The 23,184-nt window shown below is 38.7% G+C and overlaps 1 protein-coding gene across 20 annotated transcripts in view; it reads right to left on the minus strand.

Annotated features, from left to right (window-relative positions):
- Positions 1-22,432, minus strand: part of LOC111075397 (forkhead box protein P1) — a 345,608-nt gene extending 323,176 nt beyond the window's left edge. For all 20 annotated transcript variants that reach the window (XR_005967931.1, XR_005967933.1, XR_005967935.1 and 17 more), the window contains exon 1: positions 21,873-22,432. Coding sequence is in view for 15 of the 20 variants with exons in the window: in XM_041593682.1 (XP_041449616.1) it covers positions 21,873-22,417 (545 nt within the window). In the remaining 5 variants the exon portion in view is untranslated. The remainder of the gene's footprint in view (positions 1-21,872) is intronic.
- Between the last annotated feature and the right edge of the window lie 752 nt (positions 22,433-23,184).

The raw sequence follows: 23,184 nt of genomic DNA on the forward strand, positions 1-23,184 counted from the left end.
AAGATTAGAAAGATTAGAAATTATTAGAACGGGAACATGAATATTATGAAATGTGAAACGGTGTAATTTATAAAAAGCACAACGAAGAACTCTTATTTTGTGTATCAGAATCAATGATCGAAAGTGTTTTATGATGAAATGACGATGAAATGGGACATGTAGGTGTAGACTGTAACGAAACATGGTTCTAACCATGGATCGCCACAAACAGCGGAGTGTCAGCGCATCCACGCTGGTTGGAGACAATAATCAAACTGATATACACAGAGCCAACGAAACATGGCTCTAGACACTGTTCTCCACAAATAGCGGTGTGTGAGCACCTCCGGAAATAGTCTTAAGCAACGCACGCAATTACTAAAATTAATAACTCTCGATCAACAACTCTACCCATTCTTGTCCACACATCAATTGAAAAGAACCCACCTCTTGCATTATTTTGAAATCAGCAAAGACAGCACTTAAATCTCAGTCACCCACTTCTTTGCGATATTTCGCAACCACTCGGCCTCAAATTATCGACCCAAATTCAGATATCACCTTCCGCGATGCGGAGTTAGCAAAAACCATCCTAAACTCAATTCCCAACTGCAGACCGCACCTTCCGCGATGCAGTTTCAGCAAAACCACACTGACCCACTAACAATTGTCAACGAAGCACCCAGGAAACTCAAACTCAAACTCCCACCACTCAAAGGAAACTTTGAGAACACCTTAATAAGGAGCTTTGTGGAGTAAAGACCCACGGCCTCCGAAAGAGACTAGGCTAGCGAGGACAAATACCCGTGAAGCACAAAAACCCCGCCCACGAAAAATCCGGTCGCCAACAAGTAGTGCCGCAGCGCCGTACCTACGAGTGTCGAACAAAAGTGCTACAGCACAGAAGTAACACAAACAAAACGTAAGTCAGTGCCACTAACCACCGAAACACACGCCGCTATGCTGCACATCGTCGCGAAGTATTGTATTCATTACTTTAAATTTTTCGCGCCTCCGGTCGCTTTTCAATGTCCCTCGCTCAAAGAAGTTGAACAATTCTGCTCGCATCATTTCCCATGTCACATGATCACATGATCGATATATGCCTTTGCCAATCCGCCCAGCAACCGCTTCGCCAATATCTAGAGTTTTGACCCGTATACGTAAAAATTCTTAATGTCCTTTAAGTTACTGATCAAACTAGTTACAGCATGGTCGTTATTTCCAGAAAATGGCCGCACCAATGCATCAATGTGAGTCAAAATACCATCGTTTGCTTTACAGGTTTGTATCGAATGTCCTTTTTTCGGAACTGAGTACCGGTGTGCGAAACGCCGGCTAGAAATTTTCGGTCGACCGAAAAATAGTGATGATTTCTTGTCGGTTTCATACGAATACCATCCCTGATTTCAGTCGACGGAAAATTTAACGCGTCTCAGTACTAGGCTTTCTGTTTGTCTTCCATGATTTTTTTCACTGCAGTACGTAATTGGTATATTGATCCAAATATAAATTCTGCTCCCGTAATATGCCCACTTTTTTTTTTCATATATCTGCATATTTCATCACAGAATTTTCGGGCATTCATTCAATTTTATAGGCTGTTTACATTGGGGCTGCGTCATGCTTCTTTGCGTCTTGCCGGATAAATACTAAATAATAAATACTATAAATACCTTGCAACGTTTCGCTGTGGTGTATTATGGTTGCACGCATAAGAAATGAGGAACCTAACAAATCATAAGATATAACTACTTTTCATTTTGCATTACTTGTTGGTATAAAATATTTTTCGTTTTTCCATTCTGCGCGTAAATATGAAGGCTATTGGTTTACCGACACGGGAATACGCAACATACAATTGTCCGTGTGAAAAGTAATCCACATCTAAGTCCAAACCACACAATTGCAGGTCAATCTCTGCATTTTATTAACTGTCATTGCGATTGACAATCGGATGGGAAATTGCCATCTTTTGAATTCAAATGGTGTATCCGTCGGGATCGTGGGAATCCAAGGAATGAAGACATCTTTACCTTTGAAAGGTCCACTCCAAATCGATGCTTCCACCACGTTGTTCATCTAGTTTTTAACCGCGAGACGCGTTCCGTTGCGGAGTTTTAGCTGATTAATATTCCGGAACATGATAATTGACCCACCTATTTTCAATTTCATCAACAACCCGTACTGCATTCCTGTCACCATTTTAAGCTTGAACACCAAAAACTTCCATATGGCTGCCTTTATTCACGTAATTGCAGATGTCGTTAATCAATTTCAGAGATCTGCAATAGTCTACGTTAATTTGCGCTTTGTATGATTCTGACAATAGAGGCGAATATGGAACCACCCAACGATTGTCAACCTCAATATCACCAATCCGCATGTGTAAAGTTGAACGTCTCCTATACAAAGGATATCCATCGTCTTCTGTTACCGTGTTGGCTGCAAATTCTCGAGGATGTCGCTGGGAAAATTTCCCGTCTACCATTCATCGTTTTGAATTGAGTGTAATCATGGTCCATTGATCATGTGCTTGATGACAACTGGATGCATATCCGTATCAACATCAGGCCGCATGTGGCAATCCTCTCCTCTGTCGTTCTACTGAATACATCCAGCACCAAATACTCCATGCTTCACAATGAAATCCATCAGTGACTTGAGATTTTGTCTAAAAACACGGGCTGTGATGTCATGCCCATCCGCGGACGATTTTCCAAAAAACAGCTGCACTATCTCGTCCCAAGCTGGATTACATGGGAAGTTGATGAATAAGTCTGGACGGCCGTCATAGCGAACATATGCCATGGCATCTTGAGCATATTCCTGCATGTGACGTGGACACCTATGTATAAAGATGGCAAAATCGTAAAATTTCCAACGTTGGTTGTAATAAAGTTATTTAACACGACATCTCCCAAGTGAATATATTCTTCGGAGCGAAGTTCAGTCTGATGAAATCTGAGAATCAATTTTTGCATACATATCCACAATGAATTGATCGTTTCGTCGATGGAGAACACTATCGCGAGGTTGGAACTGATCCCCGACTATGATAATTGCCACTTGGTCTATAGTTGGAGCATTATATCTCTTGACATGTTCTGCAGCGGCTGTTTTATCTGCATGAATGACAATCCTGTGGGATGCGTTTTGAACAAACGCATCAAATTTTTCCATATGGAGTAGGCCGAGCCAAAAAACTTATTTTTCGAAATTCAAACGGGACACCCCCTTGTTTTGTTACTTTGGATTTAATAGAGATTGCTACCGAATTTGTCAAAATATTTTAATTAATAAAATTCAAAAATAAATTTTTTTTGTTTGAGTTGGATAATTGGTGAAATCTATTGCATAAATATTGATAACATTCAAATCGTCATTAATCGGTAGTTAAAAACCTCCACAAGTTTCTGTGAACTAGTTAACTAAATATATCAACCTCAGCTGAACTTCTTGATTTTCACCAATCGTTAATTTTTTAACAGTAACTAAAAAAAAAAAAAAAAATACCTTATAAATATGAACTAGTTTCTAAGTTTCAATATTATTTGAAAAATCCGACGAATTTAACTTTTTTTAATGTATATTTACCCAAAAATATGTATTATCGTTTCATGGTAGCAACTCCCAAACATTAAACTAAAAAATTGTATAATTTTATTGAATAACAAAGAACAGAATTGGGGGGTGTCCACTTGAAAATACAGAAAAAGAAATTTTTTGTCAAATTTTGGCCCAGCCTAGTATGGAGGTATATAATCCACAACGTGCATCAACTTCATTAACATCACCGATGAAGTACATTTGAAGAAATGTATGTTCACTATCTGGCAACGGGAGCAGAACGCCAGCTTTGTGATATATTGACCCTATGATTTTTAAAGTTGGCATGAATAAGCCAGTCCCAATTTCTGCACCAAATTATATCATTTGGAAGCAAGAATTATACTTCCTTATGTTCGATAGAAAATGCTTCGATCCAGCAGTAGATCGAGCAAGTAGAGTTCGCAGTAGCTCTGGTGGTGCTTAAAGCTGAAGTAATTTGATTTTCCCGTTAGCACAACACATTCCTTTCGTTTCAGTTTTGAACTTTAGAGCCTGGCAGTAAGTGCGGACATGACTCATCTGGCCAATGACGACATGGCGACTGCCGCTATAATCAACAGCTGCATCATATCGAAAAGCAAGACCATTGTATGGCTGATTTCGATCTACTGTTACCTGTGCACGTAATTCAGCTACCCTCAAGATTGGCTGCATGCCTTTCTGCTGCTTCCATGATAATCCTCTGCATTTGTCTTAACCGATCCGCCTCTCGCACCGACTTCCGCTCTTCCTCAATTCTATTCGAAGCATTTCTTCTCGCAAGTGCGCGACCTTTGGTGGAGAATTTGTAGAATCTACATTGTAGATGTATAATCTACATTGTAGATTTATAATAGACTAGGCGACCCGGCGAACGTTGTATCGCCCCATTTTAACTTTTGTATCCGTTTGTTCCACATGAAAATCATTTCTAGCGGACCCGACAGACGTTGTGCTGTCTTAACTATAAATATTGATTTCGAATTGGTATAATTAACTAAAAAAATATTTCAGAAAGAAAGTGTTTATTATTGTAATGCCTTATGACAAACAACATTCTTTGTTTTTCTCTGGCGCGTAAATAGTTTTGTTGGTACTCCGACTCGGGAACTGGCGACATATAACTGGCCATGCGAAAAACATTGATTTTCAAGATAATGCCACAAACAATTAGCGACAGCCCTTGAGATTTATTTATCGACATTGCAAACACTAGCCTCACTGGAAACTGTAACCGTTTAAAGTCGAATGGCATGTCGTTCGAAATCAAAGGAATCCGTGAAATCAAAACGTCTTCTCCTTTATATTTCCCTTTCAAAATTGTGGCTTCGATGACGTTGTTCATTAATTTCTTCTGCCATTACAAAGAAGTGGCTGGTTTATTTTCCGCAACATAATAATTACCGATCCGATCTTTAGTGGTAGATTATGAGGTGGTAGTCCGGGCAATTCCATCGAATTTAAGAACTCCGTTGGATAGTTGACAACATCATCTTGGTAAGTAACGGAATCAATCGATTTGTATGTTATTAATTCGCCAGCTATATTATTTTGAATTTGGAAATTCATTTCGTTGACATCAACCTTTTTTGCAGCCAATATATCTCTTTCGCTCAACCATACATGATTTTTAAAATCTTGAGCAATTTTTGGGAAAACCTTCTCGATGAGTTGTGTCTTTGTTTCAGTAAAGTTACAAAAATTGGTAGGAAATGTGATGTATCCAGACAATGAGTCAACAGGTATTTTTCCATTACCAATATCTAGCAATTGTTTGCAAAAAACTTCTCCAAATTGCTCGTTATGCAATTCGACTCGCATGTTTATATTTAATTTGAGCGTTTTAACGTTTTTCCATACAACAGATGACTTTAAACATGCGTTAAGTTCGTCGGCTGGTGTTGATCATGGTATTACTGGTAGTGTTTGGCGAAAATCTCCTTCTAATAAAATCATTGCACCACCAAACCGGGTTTGGTTCTTTCGGAAATCTTGCAACGTGCGGTCTTATGCTTCCAATGATTTTTTGTGTGCCATCGTGCACTCATCCCAAACTATTAATTTGCTCTGTTGCAACATTTTGGTCATCGCAGAATTTCTTAAAAGGTTGCAAGTTTGTTTTTCATTTATTTGCATGTTCAACGGCAACTTGAGTGTGGAATGAACTGTTCGACCGCCTTCCAACAACGTAGCTGCAATAGCTGACGAAGCAAGTGCAAGTGCGATACTATTTTGCGATCAAATCGTTGCCAAAATCAATGATATCAAAAACGTTTTCCCAGTCCCACCGGGAGCACTCTTGATTAAATGCGTCGTGCCTTTGGCGATTGGGCGCTGTCATTCCTAACTATGCCTATTCCCATTAATACTTTGTTGGCAAGCATCAAGCACATGTCTTCAATTCAAATTAATGCTTTATTGTACATTTCTTCTTTTATTTGCAATTTATTATTTGAGGTTCTTACACTCTCCTGATGTAATATATCTTCGGCCATGTGATCTTTATATTTGTTCCATAAATCAATCGGTGTTGATGGGAAGCATGTAGACAAAAGTATGGCAAACAATGTTCGTATTTGTTTAGCATTTGACGAAATCTTCGAGAGTGTGGTCCCAATGAGTGTCATTCTCGAGCAGTCCCATACGTTGACATGCTTCTCTGTATGTGCCGCACACTACACCATTAACAGTTCGCAGATGTTGGAATGATGTTGGGCCACGAACATTGACTAACAGTAAACGCAAATAAAAACACTCGTCTTGGCTGGGATGCACTGTGTAAAGACGTCCTAGTGCATCTGTGGAAAATACTAGTTGGTAATTTGGAACTGGCTGTCCTTGTTTTCGTCGTTGAAATGGGTTTAATGATTGATTCCAGGTATAATATCGTGTCATTTCGGAATAAAGCATTGTTCTTGCAAAGTCATCATTCTGGCACATTTCAAAGAAGTTGGTCAATGTTGTCGAAGGTGGCCTCTCAATTCGTTGTAATATGTTTATCGTTGTAAAGTACACCCTTTGACCATTTTCCAGATGTACGGCCAAATGAACAACAGTGGGGTATCTTTCATGTATTGGAAATGAAAAAATACATCGCCTCATTACTACTGACATAGCGTCCCATTTGAAAATGAGTTATCTCATCGTTTGAATTTTCGGCAGCACTACCTTTGTTCACGTACTTGCAGATATATTTGATTGATTTTACGGAATGGCAATATTCTACATTTATGTGTGCTTTAAATGTTTTGGAGAGTAACGGCGAAACCGGAACAACCCAACGATTATAAATATCAATGTCATGCTGATTCACTTTGACTGTTGTTGTCCTTCCGTTGTCGTCAGTGGATCGCCTGCGATAAAGTGGGTAACCATCATTTGCACTAATAGTTTCTGATACTAATTGTCTTGGAAAGCGTTTTAAAAATTTTCCATTTACCATACACGGAGAATTTTTATGTAATGTTCCACAGGGACCATGAATCAAATTTTTTGTAACAATCTCATATAACAATGGATCTTCATCATTATTAGGAACCAAATGAGGATGTGCGCATATGGCAATCCGCGTTTTTGCCATTCGACTGAATACATCCAACATCGCGTTTCGCCGAATACACGATGCTTAACAATGTAATCCATGAGTGATTTTTACTTTCTTTTGAACACCCTTGCGGTAATGTCGTGGCGATTAATGGGTGATTGGCCATGAAATAATTCTTGTCTAATTTCTGTCCACTTTGGATTGCATGTGAACGTTGTAAACAAACAAACACACTCGCGTGCTCTTGCTTAAGCCGGTCGTATTTTCACCTCGCTCCTGCATTTTACGCCTTTTTCCCAATTTAATTCAATATTAATTAAAACAAATCGTGTACATCCTTAAACTCATAATTGGTCCTTTTTTGTGCCAATTATCTGTGTTTCGCTGTTTAACAATTGAGTTAATAATAACTTTATATTTCGAACGCGTATCAGACTTGCGCAAGCAATTTGTTAGTGCTTTTATCCATTCCGCTTTGGATCATTGCTCTCTGCGCTCACTGTGCGTGCACTCCATCCGTTACATCGCCTATCAACACACGCTCTGGAGAGCATAAGTGCAAGCTCTCTTGCTCTCACTCTCACTGGACTTCGCCTGCATCAGCATCTTCTTGAATTGCTCTCTCGGTGTCTCTGTTTCGTGAGCTTCACCGTTTGTGCTGATCGTCGCTCGCTCTGCTGCCTGCACTCTTATATCGCTTGCGCTCCCACTTTGCGTTTTTCTTCGAGCACAGTGATTCAACTACTGTCAAAAATGGTTCTTGTCTGCAGTGCAAAGAAATGCGAATTTGGAGGCAACATAGTCGGCGATTCATTCCTCTGCTGTTGGCTGTGCGACAATGTCGCCCATATAAAATGTGTTGGTGGGGGTAATTTTGGACGTCTACACGATCTCATCTCAAAACGCATGGGTCTGACTTGGTCATGTTTGGCCTGCCGTGAGATTGAGGCCGAAATGCGCACTTTTATGAGACAGACTCGTACTGGTTTTCAGGATGTCCGGAAGCAATTTATCGCTCTCAACGACAAGTTCCTGTCCCTGGAAACACAATTCCTTGGCCTCAAACTCTTGAGTGAGTCTCCTAGACGGAAAATCCTTCATACTGATATCAACAACCTCTTGCAACCTATTGGAGTTGGAACGCCTGCCTCTCATCTACATACATCGGAATTCTTTGCTACTCCGAGCGGTCATGCCTCGCCGTTAGTCAATCCGCCTTCAGTCGTTCCGGTGTTTCTCACACCGAATAGCAATGAAGCAGTTACTACGTCCATCATTGTCGGCTCCGCTGTGCTCCCAGTGTGGACGTGCTGACCGCTGATGATGTCCCCACCGTTCCTGTCACTGTTCCTGTTCCTTCCGTTGCTACCGACGCTGCCATCGTTTCTGCCACGAGATCTCTTTTGGGAGTGGCTCCACCTTCTCTCTCTCGCTCGGGACTTCAACTAAGAGCAGTGGTACCTCGAAAGGCTATCTTTGTCTCACGTCTTATACCGGAGGCTACAATAGAGGATGTTAAACAACATCTTTGCTCTAGAGTTAACGCCTCGCTTAATGGTATAATTGTGACCAAATTAATTTTTAGACATAAGCGCAATATTTCCTCCTTTAAGATTCTTCTTCCCGATTCTTTACTATCCAGATCACTCGACCCGTCTATTTGGCCTGAGCATACAATTATGCATGAGTTCCTACATAAAGGCTCTATCCAGAGTCCCAATATTACTGGCCCTGGTAGTTCAAAAAAGTAAATAACCTTTTTATTATTCATTACCAGAACGAACGCAGTCTGTTAGGCAAATTGTGTCAAATACATACGAATAGTGCCTCTTTTGACTTTGACGCTGTCGCTTTAACTGAAACCGGGCTTAACTTTTCCGTCTATGATCATGAAATTTTCGTTCCAAAGTTTATCACATATAGAATGGACCGTCCATCTTTTGCTGGTGGGGTTCTGATTGCTGTTAAAACGGATTTCTCATCTGAGTTGATCCCATTAAACAATATCAATGAATTCATTTTTTGGCAAAGTTTGTGTTGGATCGGTATCGATCTGTTTGACTTGCTCCTACATTCCTCCCAAATCAGAGGCTGAGGTTTACTCATATCACCTTTCTGCAATTCAGACTATTGCATCTTCTTAAGTTTGCAACGATCATATGATTGTCATGGGTGATTTTAACTTACCACTTCTTGGCTGCCTAGTGATGAGTCTAACCTGTTGCTACCAAATCACCACAACGATTTTATCGACGGGCTTACCGATGTCTCCCTTGTCCAAATCAATTCAATAAAAAATAGTGGGGACAGACTCCTAGACCTTATGTTTGTTTGTGATGCTGATCTAGCTACGGTCTCCTGAAGACCCCTACCATCTAACATTAGCTATATTCCTTGAGTGTGTCCGATCCAGTTATGCTGCCAATCCCGTGGCACCCAGCCGCATAAAGTGTTTTCGGAAAACAAATTTATCTGAACTATGTCTTCACCTCTCGCACGTTAACTGGTCTTTTCTCAACGCGTTACAGAACATTGACGAAACAGTCAATTCGTTCTATGATAATTCGTTCTATGATACTATTAACGAAGCCCTAAATATATATGTTCCTGTTATCAAATCTGTTTCGTCAAAACAGGGAAGTTTTTCAAGTTCTCCAAGAATTTGTCTTATTTAAAAAATAGAAAAACTAGGCTCTATAAAAAGTATCAGAATACTGGATTTATGTCGGTCTTCGCCCAATATTCCTCTGTTCGTTATCAATTCCTTACTGTTAATAGTCTGTGTTATAATCAATACTTTTCTCGGTGTAGTAAAAATGTACGTAGCGATCCAAAAAATTCTATTCGATCGTTAAATCTAAATGTAAGTCCAATGCATTTCCTCCATCCCTCCATTATCAAAACAAATCTTCTGCTGCTGGTATTGCAAATTTATTTGCCACCTTCTTTCAATCAACGTACTCGTCACATATCTACCACGCATCCACTCCGTATCCCTACCATTTACCTTATGCCAACAGCATTTTTCTGCCTTTTTTTGAGGAAAGTGATGTTCTAGAAGGTTTGTCAACGATTGACATATCATTCTCGGCGGGTCCATACAAGGTACCAAGTTGTATTTTAAGACACTGTGCCCAGTCCTTATGCAAACCGTTGACATATCTTTTCAACCTATCATTGGAACGGTCTTGTCTTCAGTGATTTGGAACGAATCCTATATCATTCGGCTTCACAAAAAGGGTTCAAGATCTCACATTGAGAACTACCGAGTTATTGCTAAGTGTTGAGCTAGCGAGCTTTTTCACTAGCTGTTGAATTTAGATTAAATTAAGAAGTCGAGCGATTCAATATACTTTATGTGTGTACAGTTTATTTGTTAAGTAGGCGAAATATAGGGTGCGTAGGTGTAGCGAAATAAAGCGAGAGGTGCCGGTTGATCAAATCAAAGCGAGAATTGAAGACGCAGGGTCTGTTCAATATGCGAGAGAAGTGAGTGATTGATCAAGACGGTAAAACGTGAGTGCGATAATGATGACGATCAATTAAAGACTAAAAGAGGGCAGGCGGACCGAATTGCCCGTGCCCTAATGCAAGCGAGAGAGAGAACGAAAGAAGCGATAGAAGCTCGGCTGCTGCTGAGCCGAGCACGAGCGATAGATAGAGAGAGAGAATGCGAGAGAAAGCATAGATGCTTCAGCTGCTGTAGCAAATTAAGAAGGAGATATAAAGAGGCGAAAGAACGGCCGCTGCTGTGAGTAATTATAATCGGTTACAATATATATAGTGGGCAATGCAAATAGAAAACAAAGGTGAGATTACGCTAATTTGCTCCACTGGCTATTTTGAGGAATTTATTGGAGAATATCAGGCTGGGAAACCAGACACTAAGCTTTCCGCCATTCCAAAGCTGCTTGAGTTCCTTATTACCAGGCAATTGTAACACCTATGCAGTCTCCATCGCAACACGGTTTTTTTAAACATCGATCAACATTGACAAACCTTCTCGAGTTCTCTTCTGCAATTAACCGAGGATTTCAAAGCTCACTGCAAACAGACGTAATTTTCACGGAAGGCTTTCGACTCCGTGAACCATTCTTTGCTCATTCACAAGCTTTCTTTAATTGGTTTCCCCACTAATCTTCTAAGCTGGAGTGCCACAAGGTAGTCATTTAGGTCCACTTCTGTTTATTTTATTTGTGAATGACCTTCCTCAAGTTATAACATACTCCTCTACACTAATGTACGCTGACGATGTTAAAATCTATCTCTCCTACTCTGATTGGTACCTGCACAAACGCCTTCAACTCGACCTAAACGAGTTGCAAATTTGGTGTTCAACAAATCTCCTCTTTCTGAACCTTTCTAAATGCAAACTTATGAATTTTTACCGTCGCGCTCCACACTTTCTCTCGTACGCTCTAGGAATTCATGCCCTCGAACGAATTTCGAGTTCTAATGACCTTGGAGTTCTTTTCGATCATAGACTGCTGCAACTGTAAATAAAGCTAAGGGTTTTCTAGCGTTTATGAAGCGTTAGTCCAAGGAGTTTGATGACAGGTATGTCACCAAAACACTGTACGTCTCCTTGGTTCGTCCGATTCTGGAATATTGTTCTTGTGTGTGGAGTCCACAGTACAAGGAGCAACAGTCCATTCTCGAGTCGGTCCAAAAACAATTTTTAATTTTTGCCTTACGTAATTTTAACTGGGACTCGGATAGAATCTTGTCACCTTATCAATCGAGGCTACAACTTTTAGACCTCCTTTCATTGCGCCATCGCAGAATTTGTAACGGCGTTATGTTTGTACACAAGCTCCTAGTTGGGCTTGTTGACTCAGAAGCACTTCTTGGCCTGCTTGACTTTTCTGTTCCCCTTAGACCTACCCGTACCTTTCGTCCGTTTCGTCTACCCTTCTGTAGGTCTAATTACTCTCAACACGACCCTTTTCGAATCTTATGCTCTAATTAAAATAATCTTTATCATATCCTATCCCCTGAATTATTTTAATCATTTCCTATATCCCCTTTTTTCCCTTTAATTTTAATCATAATTTATGTTAGCAGATAGTTGCTAGTCTTCAATAAATAAATAAAATCTGGTGTGCCATAATTACGTACATACGACATAGCATCCTGAGCGTGTTCATGCATATGTCGAGGACTTCAGACGTAAGTTTCTGGGAGAATAGTTGTTCTACCTACGTTCTGTGCATTTCCGTCAGGATTGATAGCATCCCGAAGATGAATGTATTCTTCAGAACGCAGTTTTGCTTGGTTCAACCTGATAAATGTCAATCACTCCGTTTCAACTTTCACGTACATATCCACAGCATATTGGTGGAATAGACGCCGACATTTTCATATATGATTGTCCACATTTTCCCGAGCCACCAGTCTGTATGAATAATAACAAAAGTCAACACGACACATCCGCTGTGGCCCAAAATGACTTTTTCTTATAGATTTCGAGGTCTAAAATTTTGTAGCGAATTATGGTTTTTTTTAATGGTTAATTTTTTTTTCAAGAATTTCTTAAAATCTGGTATTTTTTAATGTTTTTTCCAGAGGTAGTGCTTTTATTTTTCACATAACTTAAGTATCTTATATATGGTTGCAGAATGAACAATACCTTAAACGACGTTTAATTATTGCGTCTGTCTAAAACTAAAAATGTTGGCAAAGAATTATTTTTTTTTCGACTTTTTCCGAGTTTTTAAAGTCAAAATTTCGGGGAAAAATACCGCAAAAACTGATGAAATTTTAATTTGAAAGCTTAATATCTTCCAGGCGTTAAGCTGCAGATACAAAATGTTTGGGTCGGATTTATAGCTGCATTTGTCAGATTTTTAGAACTGCAAAGTTCTATGCAACCAGATATATGTAAGATGTAAAAAAAAGCAGCACTACCTCTGAAATAAACCATGACGACAATTCTGTAGTTATCAGACGGTATTCGGTCCAATCGTGAAAAACACTACTCGACAAAATCGAACTTTTTTTTTCCTCAAGGATTCAAACCGACTTTTTCTGATAGATATGGGGCTCTAAAATTTTTAAAAGAATTATGGTTTTTTTTCTATGGCAGAACTTTTTTTTAAGAATTTTTGAAGTCTGGTATTTTTTTTAAAGCTTTTTTCAGAGGTAGCGATTGTTTTTTTTCACATAACTCTAGTATACCTTAAACGACGCCAAATTAATGCACCTATACACAAAAAAATAGGGGACACAGGATATAATTTTTTTTCGACTTTTCCTGAGTTTTTAAAGTCAAAATTTCTTAAAAAATACCGCACAAAAATCATAATTTTTGCATTTCAATGCTTTATATTTCCCAGACGGTAAGCTGAAATCACAAAGCGTTTGGGCTCAACTTCTAGCTGTTTCAATTATCTTTTCAAAAAAGCAAAGTTCTTATGTGAAAAAAACAAGCGCTACCTCTGAAAAAAGGTAAAAAAAAAATAACAGTTTTCAAAAATTCTTTAAAAAAAGTTCTGCCATAGAAAAAAAAATATCATCAAACCATTTCTAAGCCCCAAATCTTTAAGAAAAAGTTTGTTTTGTTCCTTGAGGAAAAATCGTGTTGACTAGTGTAATGCAAACAATTCGTTATGTTGATGGAAAAAAGTTTGGAGTTGTTCCACAATTGGTCTTTTCACTTGTTGTGTGCACAACGCTGATCGACTTGTCTTGCTGAATCATAAAATAAATTTGAAAAAATTTTGAGTCACTATCCAGAGTTGGCAATAATGAACCTGTTAGATGATATATTTGACCCTGAAACTTGAAAGTTGTCATAAAATTGTTTTGAGTAACTTTTGTTGCGCCAAATGATGTCATCTGAAAGCAGTTATTATGTTGCTGGATATTATTCAAAAATGATTAGAATATTCCCCATTTCCTGAAACCAATGAATGTAGTGGCTCTGGTGGCGGTACCAATGGTATCAATTTGACTTGACCGCTCGCGCAACACAGTAGCTTCATTTTTAAACTTAAATGCCTTGCAGTATTGGCACACAACGTTCATTTGTCCAATAGCAACGATTTGCTGTGAAATGTAATCTATTACCGCGCTATAATTAAATGCAGCTCGATAGGGGTCTAAAGCAACATTTCTATGCTGTTGATGATTTCGATTCCATCGATTCCGTTCAACTTCATTCCTCGCTTCGCGTTGCATCGGTTTGACGTGCTCTTCTATATCTGTGACTTGCAGAATTGTGAGTTATGCGACTTAAGCCTGTATTTTTATTTTTTATTTTTATTTAAAAACGAAAATTCCTTTGTAAATTAAAGAAAACTATTGCAACGCATGATATGATCGAATTGTTTCGTATACAAAGCTAGGTTTTCTCCTGACAATAACCAACACAACAAAACGAGAAGGAACGTGTGAGTCTCTTCTTTGAGATTTTTGAGATTATGATTTTTTAAGTTTTAAAATTAAAAAAAAAATATTACATTTTACATTTTTTTGCTACATCTGCTATCTACATCTACATCTACAATGTATATTATACATCTAACATGTAGATTGTACATGTTCCATTTTGATTCTACATCTTCCCCGCTAGGGGTTCCTCGCGCACTGAACGCGGCAGAGTGTGCGAGCGAGAAAAAGAATCAGTAGCGGCAGCAGCGCTGGCGAAGGAGGGGGAACCAACAGAAAATTAATTTCTTCATTCTGTTTATAATTGAGATCCGATCTGATTCAAAATCGGCAATCTGGTAGATATGGTCATTCTCTACGATACTGCGTTTTAAATTTTATCATATCTTTAAAATTGTGCCTTCCACAGATTTTCGTCCTTTATGGTAACGGAAGGGGGCGGGGCGAAATTTGTAAATACACTTGTAGCAGTGTGTTATCACATGAGTCTGGAAACAAAATTTGGTTCCCCTAGCTTTTATAGTCTCTGAGATCCAGGCGTCAAACAAGACGGACGGACGGACAGACGGACAGACAGATATGGCTCTATCGACTCGGCTATTGATGCTGGTCAAGAATATATATAATTAATGGGGTCAGAAACGTTTCCTTCTCTGCGTTACACACATCCACTTTTACCACAAATCTAATATACCCCTTAAATCTTTTTTGAGTACGGGTATAAAAAGAATTAGCGAAATCGGTCCAGCCGTTCACGCGTGATGCCTTGATCCCGGGACACAGGGATTCATTTTTATATGTATAGATAAAGATGACAGATGTAGCAAAAAATGTAAAATATTTTAAAACTCTTCATAAATCATAAGCTCATATATTTATATACTGACTAAGTCCGGGTATAAGTAGAGTCGCATCCACAGAAGCGACTCACAACTTTCCTTCTCGTTTGATTAACATATTTATACAGATTTCTTAGTCGTCGAGGTTTAACTTTAGCACGCTGAATAAAGATTTCTTATTAGTGCTCAGATGAGCTCCATACGCATTCCTTAAGGGTAAATTAGCAAGAACAAGCAGTTACCACTTTCGTAGATACAAGGACAAACAGTGCCCTAAAAAATCGCCGTAGCAGCTGTTGTCTTGGACCACAATGGTAAAAACGGCCTCAAAGTGACATCGACTTCGCAGTAGAGGTGGAGAAACATCGATGCATCGATGTTGTTAAGCTTTTTGGATCATCGTAAAAACATACTGTTTGAGATGCCAAGCTTTTTGGGCACCTATATCTTTCCAAAATCAGTTAAAAGACTTTCGATTGACAATGTTATAATATTTATTTATACCGGTGGCTAGCTGAAGCCAATTGCTCGCTCTTTTGCCCCGCAAGATAAATGTGCACAAGAGGGGGTTCGGTATGCAACCTAGTGCAACCAAATCGGCTGGTGCAGGGCGCCCTTTAACAGGGAGAGCGCAGCAGCACTGCCGAACGCTGGAGACATACATAAGTTTAGGTTTCGATACTCTTATACAAATAGGTACAGCTACATTTAATATTATGAAATAGAGGCTTAAATAGCCGCTGGCCCGAATACATACATATTTATAATTTTAATATTGCATATTGAGTACCATAATGAGCATGAAGACTGTGACCCACTAAACTTTTGGAAGGTAAACCATGCTAAATTTATTATATTACATGTTTATACAGTCGAAGTTCGGAAATTAGAACCACTTTGTTTTTGGGGTGGTTCTAATTTCAAAAAGTTATTATTTCTGGACATCTGCACATCTTTTGGACATCTTGCTCGTATATTCCACCTTCCTCGAATATCTCAATATACGAGCATCACCTGTCCGCTTTAAGAAATTGTATTTCCTCGCTATCAGATAAAGACCATATAATAGTTCGTGGTGATTTAAATTTGCCGGGTACTGTTTGGTCTTCGGTAAACGAGTCTAATAACCCATGTCACGACATGACTTTATCGAGGGCTTGCTAGACTTATCCCTGTCTCAAGTCAACCATGTGAAAAATTCCTTGGGTCGATTGCTTGATCTGTGCTTTGTCTAGGATCCGACCATAGCGTTGTTAACCCGAGCCCTTCCGCTCACTATACTTGAAGACTCCTACCATCCTACATTCAAAGTGTCGGTTGATATTGGACCTACTGTATTGGAACGGGTAGGCCCTGAACGTTTCCTCTGCTTTCATAAAGCCGAGTTTACGAAGCTTAATAACCTCATTAGGGATTTTGATTGGTCCGCTCTGTACTTGTGCACTAACGTTATGAAAGGCACAAATATTTTTTACAATGCACTTGACACATTTTTTGATTCTTGTGTCCCACTTTCTTGTCCGGTTAGATCTGGGAAACCTCCTTGGTTTACCAAAGAGTTATCCAGTCTAAAAAACTTAAAATCAAGACTTTATACAAAATTTCGAGAAGTTTGTTCTCCCTCTTCTCTTTCTCACTATGTAATAGCTCGGTCAAATTTCTCCGCTCTTAACGCTCAATGCTATAAAAATTTCTTATCTCGATGCAGGTCACGATTTTCACAGTACCCTAAACAGTTTTACAGCTTCGCAGCTTCACATCCATCCTCGCTATCATTTCTCATTATGTCAGCAAACAATGATCAGGAAATTGCCGATCTTTTTGTCAAATTTTTCCAAACAACCTATTCTCATGAAAGCTACTCTGGTCAGCCGTATCCATACAGTTTACCAAGGTCGAATGGAATTTTAGGCCCCTTGTTAAATGAAAGCTCACTACGACGATCAAAAACCACAAGTTTATTAGAGTTCACCTCTTTAATCATTAAAGGCTTCCAAGGTAACTTGCAGACGGATGTCATTTACACTGTTTTCAGTAATGCATTCGATTCTGTAAACCATTCCCTTCTAGCACAAAAACCTGACCTTTTAGGGTTTCCTCCTAATCTTTTGAGATGGATTTCTAGCTACCTTCGTTCTAGATCTCAAAGAGTCCTCTTCAAAAACTCCTTCTCTTCACCTGTTAAGGTTACTTCTGGAGTACCTACTATTCACACTCTTTATTAATGACCTGCCTTTAGTATTAACAAACTCTCGAGTACTCATGTACGCGGATGATGTTAAACTCTGCGTCCCGAATAAGGACATTTAATTTCACTCTCGCTTGCAATCCGATCTCAATAACTTTCAGTCATGGTGTTGTGCAAATATGTTACACCTTAATGCCTCGAAATGCAAAGTAATGAAATTTCATCGCTCAAGCCCCTTTTTGGCTCCTTATAGCCTCTGCGGTGGTTCTCTTGAGAGAATTACCTTCGTTAATGATCTTGGTGTTTAACTAGACCCCAAGTTAAAGTTTTCTGAACACATTTCTACCATGGTAAATAAGGCCATGGGCGTGCTTGGGCTTATAAAGAGGTGGTCAACGAAATTTGACGACCACTATATAACGAAGACTCTCTATATCTCTCTACGGCTCTTGTGTATTGTGCCCCCAGTACAAAGTACACCAGGACCGTATAGAATCAGTCCAGAAAAACTTTTTACTTTTTGCTCTGCGTGGCCTTAACTGAGATTGCTCGTAGATTGCTTTTAATAAACCTTCCAACCTTAGTTAGTCGTAGAAAAATGCTTGGTGTGATTTTTTTGCACAACCTGATCAAGGGTGACGTAGATAGCCCTGACTTGTTGAGCCGCATATTCCTTATTCCTTGCACGAACCATTTAGGGTCCTATGCTCGGACTTCAATTCCCTCTACCATATAATATCCACTACAAATTCCCTTCCTCTTCTTAAATCACTAATACTAACATACCTTTCCCGTAATTAGTTCTATTTCTTAGCTATCTTTACATGTTTAGCTCTAATTTTAGTCTAACACCTATCTTTCCTGATGCTCGCGATCGGTTCGGTAACATGCATCGCGCGTCATGCGGAATTGAAAAATTCGTGTCAAACTTCATATATAAAAAAATGTGGCAGGCATTTTTCGTTTACGTTTCCCTGGCTTAAGTATCCATCAACATGAGCGGAATCCACAGATTTATATCGATAGTTGCCTATCGAGACCGTGTGTGGACTGCAAGAACAGATGATACACAGCTCAGTAACATATGTTCAACGATTATTCCTCAAGTGAAATGCTAGAGTTTGAGCAAAAACTGTGCGCAAAACCAAAAAGGGAGATGCAAATTATTTTTTTTATACCCGTACTCAAAAAAGAGTTAAGGGGTAGTTAGATTTGTTGTAAAAGTGTATGTGTGTAACGCAGAGAAGGAAACGTTTCCGACCCCATAAAGTATATATATTCTTGATCAGCATCAATAGCCGAGTCGATATAGCCATGTCTGTCTGTCCGTCTGTCTGTTTGTCTGTAAGTTTGGTTGAACGCCTAGATCTCAGAGACTATAAGAGCTAGGGCAACCAAATTTGGTTTCCAGACTCATGTGATATCACACTGCTACAAGTGTATTTCAAAATTTCGCCACGCCCCCTTCCGCCTTGTGGCAGGCACAATTTTAAAGATACGATGAAACTAAAAACGCAGTATCATAGAGAATGCCCATATCTACCAGATTGCCGAATCTGAATAAGATCGGATCATAATTATAGCCAGAATGAAGAAATTAATTTTCAGTTGCTTCCCCTGCCCACTCCTGCCAACGACCACGCTACTCATTTTCCTTCTCGCTCGCACACTCTGCCGCGTTCAGTGCGCGAGCAACCCCTAGCGGAGGAGATGTAATATCTAAATGGTACATGTACAATCTACATGTTAGATGTAGAATGAATAGCAAAAAAATTTAAAATGTAAATTTTTTTTTTTTTATTCTAAAATTCTAAAAAATCATAATCTCAAAAATGTATATACTGACTGAGTACGGGTATAAGTAGAGTCGTTCCTTATCGTTTGTTTTGCAACAATATACAGTAGTGGACATTGAAATGTGGACACTCATGTTCGTTGACTTTAAGCCGATGGCGCGAATTCATAAACATCTAAGTCAGTCGGGAAATATTTGTATTGCATAGATACATTCATGAGCTGTTAACTGATGACTTGTTTTCATTTCAAAAAGAAAAAAATTTCAACAAAAAATTAAAAGTATAAAAAATGTTGAAAAAAAACTGAAATTGAGAAGGCAGCCATTTTGTGTTTGCGGTCAAATAATTTTAGTTTTGGCGCTATTAGTACCAAATTTATTATGAGTAAGTCCTCAAAACACAATTTTCTAAAGGATTTCGAAATATTCTGTCCGGTAAAACGACTACCCGGCTCAGGAAGTAAGAGGAAGACCATCCAAAAGGACCTTCAAAGTAGCATCATATTCGTAAACAATTGAGCGTTGAAGATCGGTTCAAAACTATATAAGATATTAGTAGAGAGTTTTTTAAATAAGTAGGTATCGATATTAGCACCGAAGATAAACGGAGGGGTCTTCAGGTCGTGGGCCAGCAATATGACCACTATTAACACTAAAAATGCGACAAAAGAGGATCCAATGGGCCAAACTTCACGAATCTTGGACTGTACAAGATTGGAGAAACGTTATTTTCTGCTCCTTGCCACCTAGCAAAATTGGTAAGTAATATGTCGTTTTAACTTTGTTATTCAATTGTCTATTGATTTATAAAAAAAATTTAATTTGTCACCCATTTTTTTAAATCAAAAATTATTTAAAAGAAGTGGGAATTTCGAAGTTGGAGTGGCCAGGAAATATTCCTGACCTCAACCCGATCGAAAACCTTTGGCACATTATGACGGATTTTGCTACGAAGCAGAGACCCAAAACATTGTCAGAATCGGATAACATAATTGAAAAATCTAAAAAAACTGGTTATCAAAAATAGAGGAGGCGCAACTAAATTTTAATATAACAAATTTTGTATTTCCTGATAGTCGTGTTCTTAAACGCAATAAAAGAAGTTTGGTTTTTCCTTACCAAAAATTTGTAATGAATTTTTTTTGTATATATGAAAATTGTATGAAAAAGTGAATAATTATTGATTTAAGGATTCTTTCGAAAACAAGGAAATTTGTGTTCTAACTTTTGGAGATTTTGGTATTTTAAATTCTTTACTTAGTTAAATAATTTTTTTTTTTCATTGGAATCATACCAAAACTTTCTAAAACTGAAAAAATCACTGTGTGTACACAGTCACGACAAAATTTATATCAATTTTTATTTTCCAAAAGCGTTTTGAGTTTCGTTTCCAGGCTGCGTAAATGTGTGTGTGCCATGTATTCACACATACTGTGCTTGTGTGTGGGCTCTACAATTTTTGGCCGCTTGAACTGAATTTCGGTTTTTCGTTTTGTTTTGGCCGGATTAGCAGTTGCCTAGGGCCCCCCTAGGGATAACAGAAAAATTTTGTTGATAAACAAAACTTCAAATAATGAAGGAACGTGCGAGTCGCTTCTGGGGACGCGACTCTACTTATACCCGTACTCAGTCAGTATATACATTTTTGAGCATACGATTTTTTAGAATTAAAAAAAAACAATTTTACATTTGTTTGCTACATCTGCTATCTACATCTACATCTACAATGTATATTCTACATCTAACATCTAACTGAACGCGGCAGAGTGTGCGAGCGAGAAAGAGATAGGTAGCGGGTCTCTGTCAGGAGGGGGCGGAAGAACCAACAGAAAATTTCATCATTCTGGCTATGATTATAATCCGATCTACATCAGATTCTGCAATCTGGTAGATATGGGCATTCTCTATGATACTGCGTTTTTAGTTTCATCGTATCTTTAAAATTGTGCCTGCCACAAGGCGGAAGGTGGCGTGGTGAAATTTTGAAATACACTTGTAGCAGTGTGATATCACATGAGTCTGGAAACCAAATTTGGTTGCCCTAGCTCTTATAGTCTCTGAGATCTAGGCGTTCAACCAAACTTACAGACAAACAGACAGACGGACAGACAGACATGGCTATATCGACTCGGCTATTGATGCTGATCAAGAATATATATACTTTATGGGGTCGGAAACGTTTCCTTCTCTGCGTTACACACATCCACTTTTACCACAATTTTAATATAACCCTTAACTCTTTTTTGAGTACGGGTATAAAAAAAATTCCTGTCACAGTTTTTTTTATATGAAGTTTGACAGGAATTTTTAGATTCCGCGGTACTGGATACTAGACGCTTTAGACGTCAAATATTTTTACTTCAAACGAAAAAAGTCGATGTTTCATTGATGTTTGCTTTGAAAACATCGACATGGAGGTCCGCGACCATCAATGTTTCTCCACCTCTACTTCGCGGCCTATATTACATACCTTATTGATATTCATATTTAAAGAAAATGAAAAACGCAACAGAATGATGAAATGTTTCTTATATGTTAAGTACTTACTTTACAAACGATGTGATGTCTTCTAAGTCCATTTCACAACCAGGCCACCGGCAAACACCGTGCGCAAAGAGAGGGTGATAGTATTTCCTCATGGTAAATTCATCATGTACATAATCATTTTCATTACTGCATACTTCTTTTTCTTTTGACCTTAAGAACCGCTCAGAATCTGAAAAAATATGCTTTTCCTGCTCCGAAATATATTCAGGCACATTGTAAAAACTATGTTCCGAAATAGGAGCTATTGTGTGTTGACCTTGGGATATATGCATTCGGGAATGTGTTGTGAGTTGACCAGTAGGTATGGATTCATCAAAGCTCGAAATAGGAGAGCTACATTTTACGACATGAGAAGCAAATGATATTGTATTGTTTAAAAATCCAGATTGTTGAAAGCAAGTATTTTTAACGTTGTCTGTGCAAATATCTGGGAGAGAAATATGGTATCTTCTCTCTCTATCCTCATGTTCCTCCTGTTGGACGGCTCCCTCATGACCAGAATCTTTAATGTCTTTAGAAAAATGTTCATCATGTCTCCGGAGCATATTTATAAATCTGTAATACGCACTAAATTAATATGCAATTGAAAATAAAAACAAAATGAAAAAGGTTAGCAGACAACAAAAATATATCTCAGGTATGTGATAAAGTGATTTTTTGCTAAATTATGTATGTATCTGTGCGTATTAGAGTGTTCTGAAATTCCAAAAGTTTTGAATTTTAGGTCGGCTCGGTAATAGCCATATGACATTAGACTTAGACAATTTTGCTGCGTAGAGAGGGATAGCCGTCGTTAGTAGCCGTCTCTAGATATGTCTAATGGCTTTTAGTAAAACAACTGAGGCACTTCTTGACACACAATGATGTTTTCCAGCAGAACACAGACACCAAGCCATCCGCAAAGTAAAGTTTTCGATCAGTTCTGCCGCAGCACTGCTCCCAGCTCAACTGGACAGCTTGAAGCATATAGTTCTCTCGCTCTGACTGCAGGCATTTCCCATAAGGCCATCTTTGTTTTTTCAGCTAGTCAGTTAGCAAAGTGTAATGTCATATGGCTATTATAGCCATAGTGCCTCAGTTGTTCGAATAAAATCCATTAGACGTGTCTGGAGACGGATACGAACAATAATGTTGCATTTTGTCTCTAGCGCTATCCCTCTCTACGCAGCGAAATTGTCTAAGTCTAATGTCATATGGCTATAATAGAAATTTGTTGTTGGAGCAGCAGCAGAATAGCATAGAATAGCATAAGCATAAGTATAAGAGTTAGATTGTTACGCTCAGTCGCTGTTAGACCTCTCCCAGCATGTTC

The sequence above is a fragment of the Drosophila obscura genome, unplaced genomic scaffold (genome assembly GCF_018151105.1).
Source record: "Drosophila obscura isolate BZ-5 IFL unplaced genomic scaffold, ASM1815110v1 contig_194, whole genome shotgun sequence".
Lineage (NCBI taxonomy): Eukaryota > Metazoa > Arthropoda > Insecta > Diptera > Drosophilidae > Drosophila > Drosophila obscura.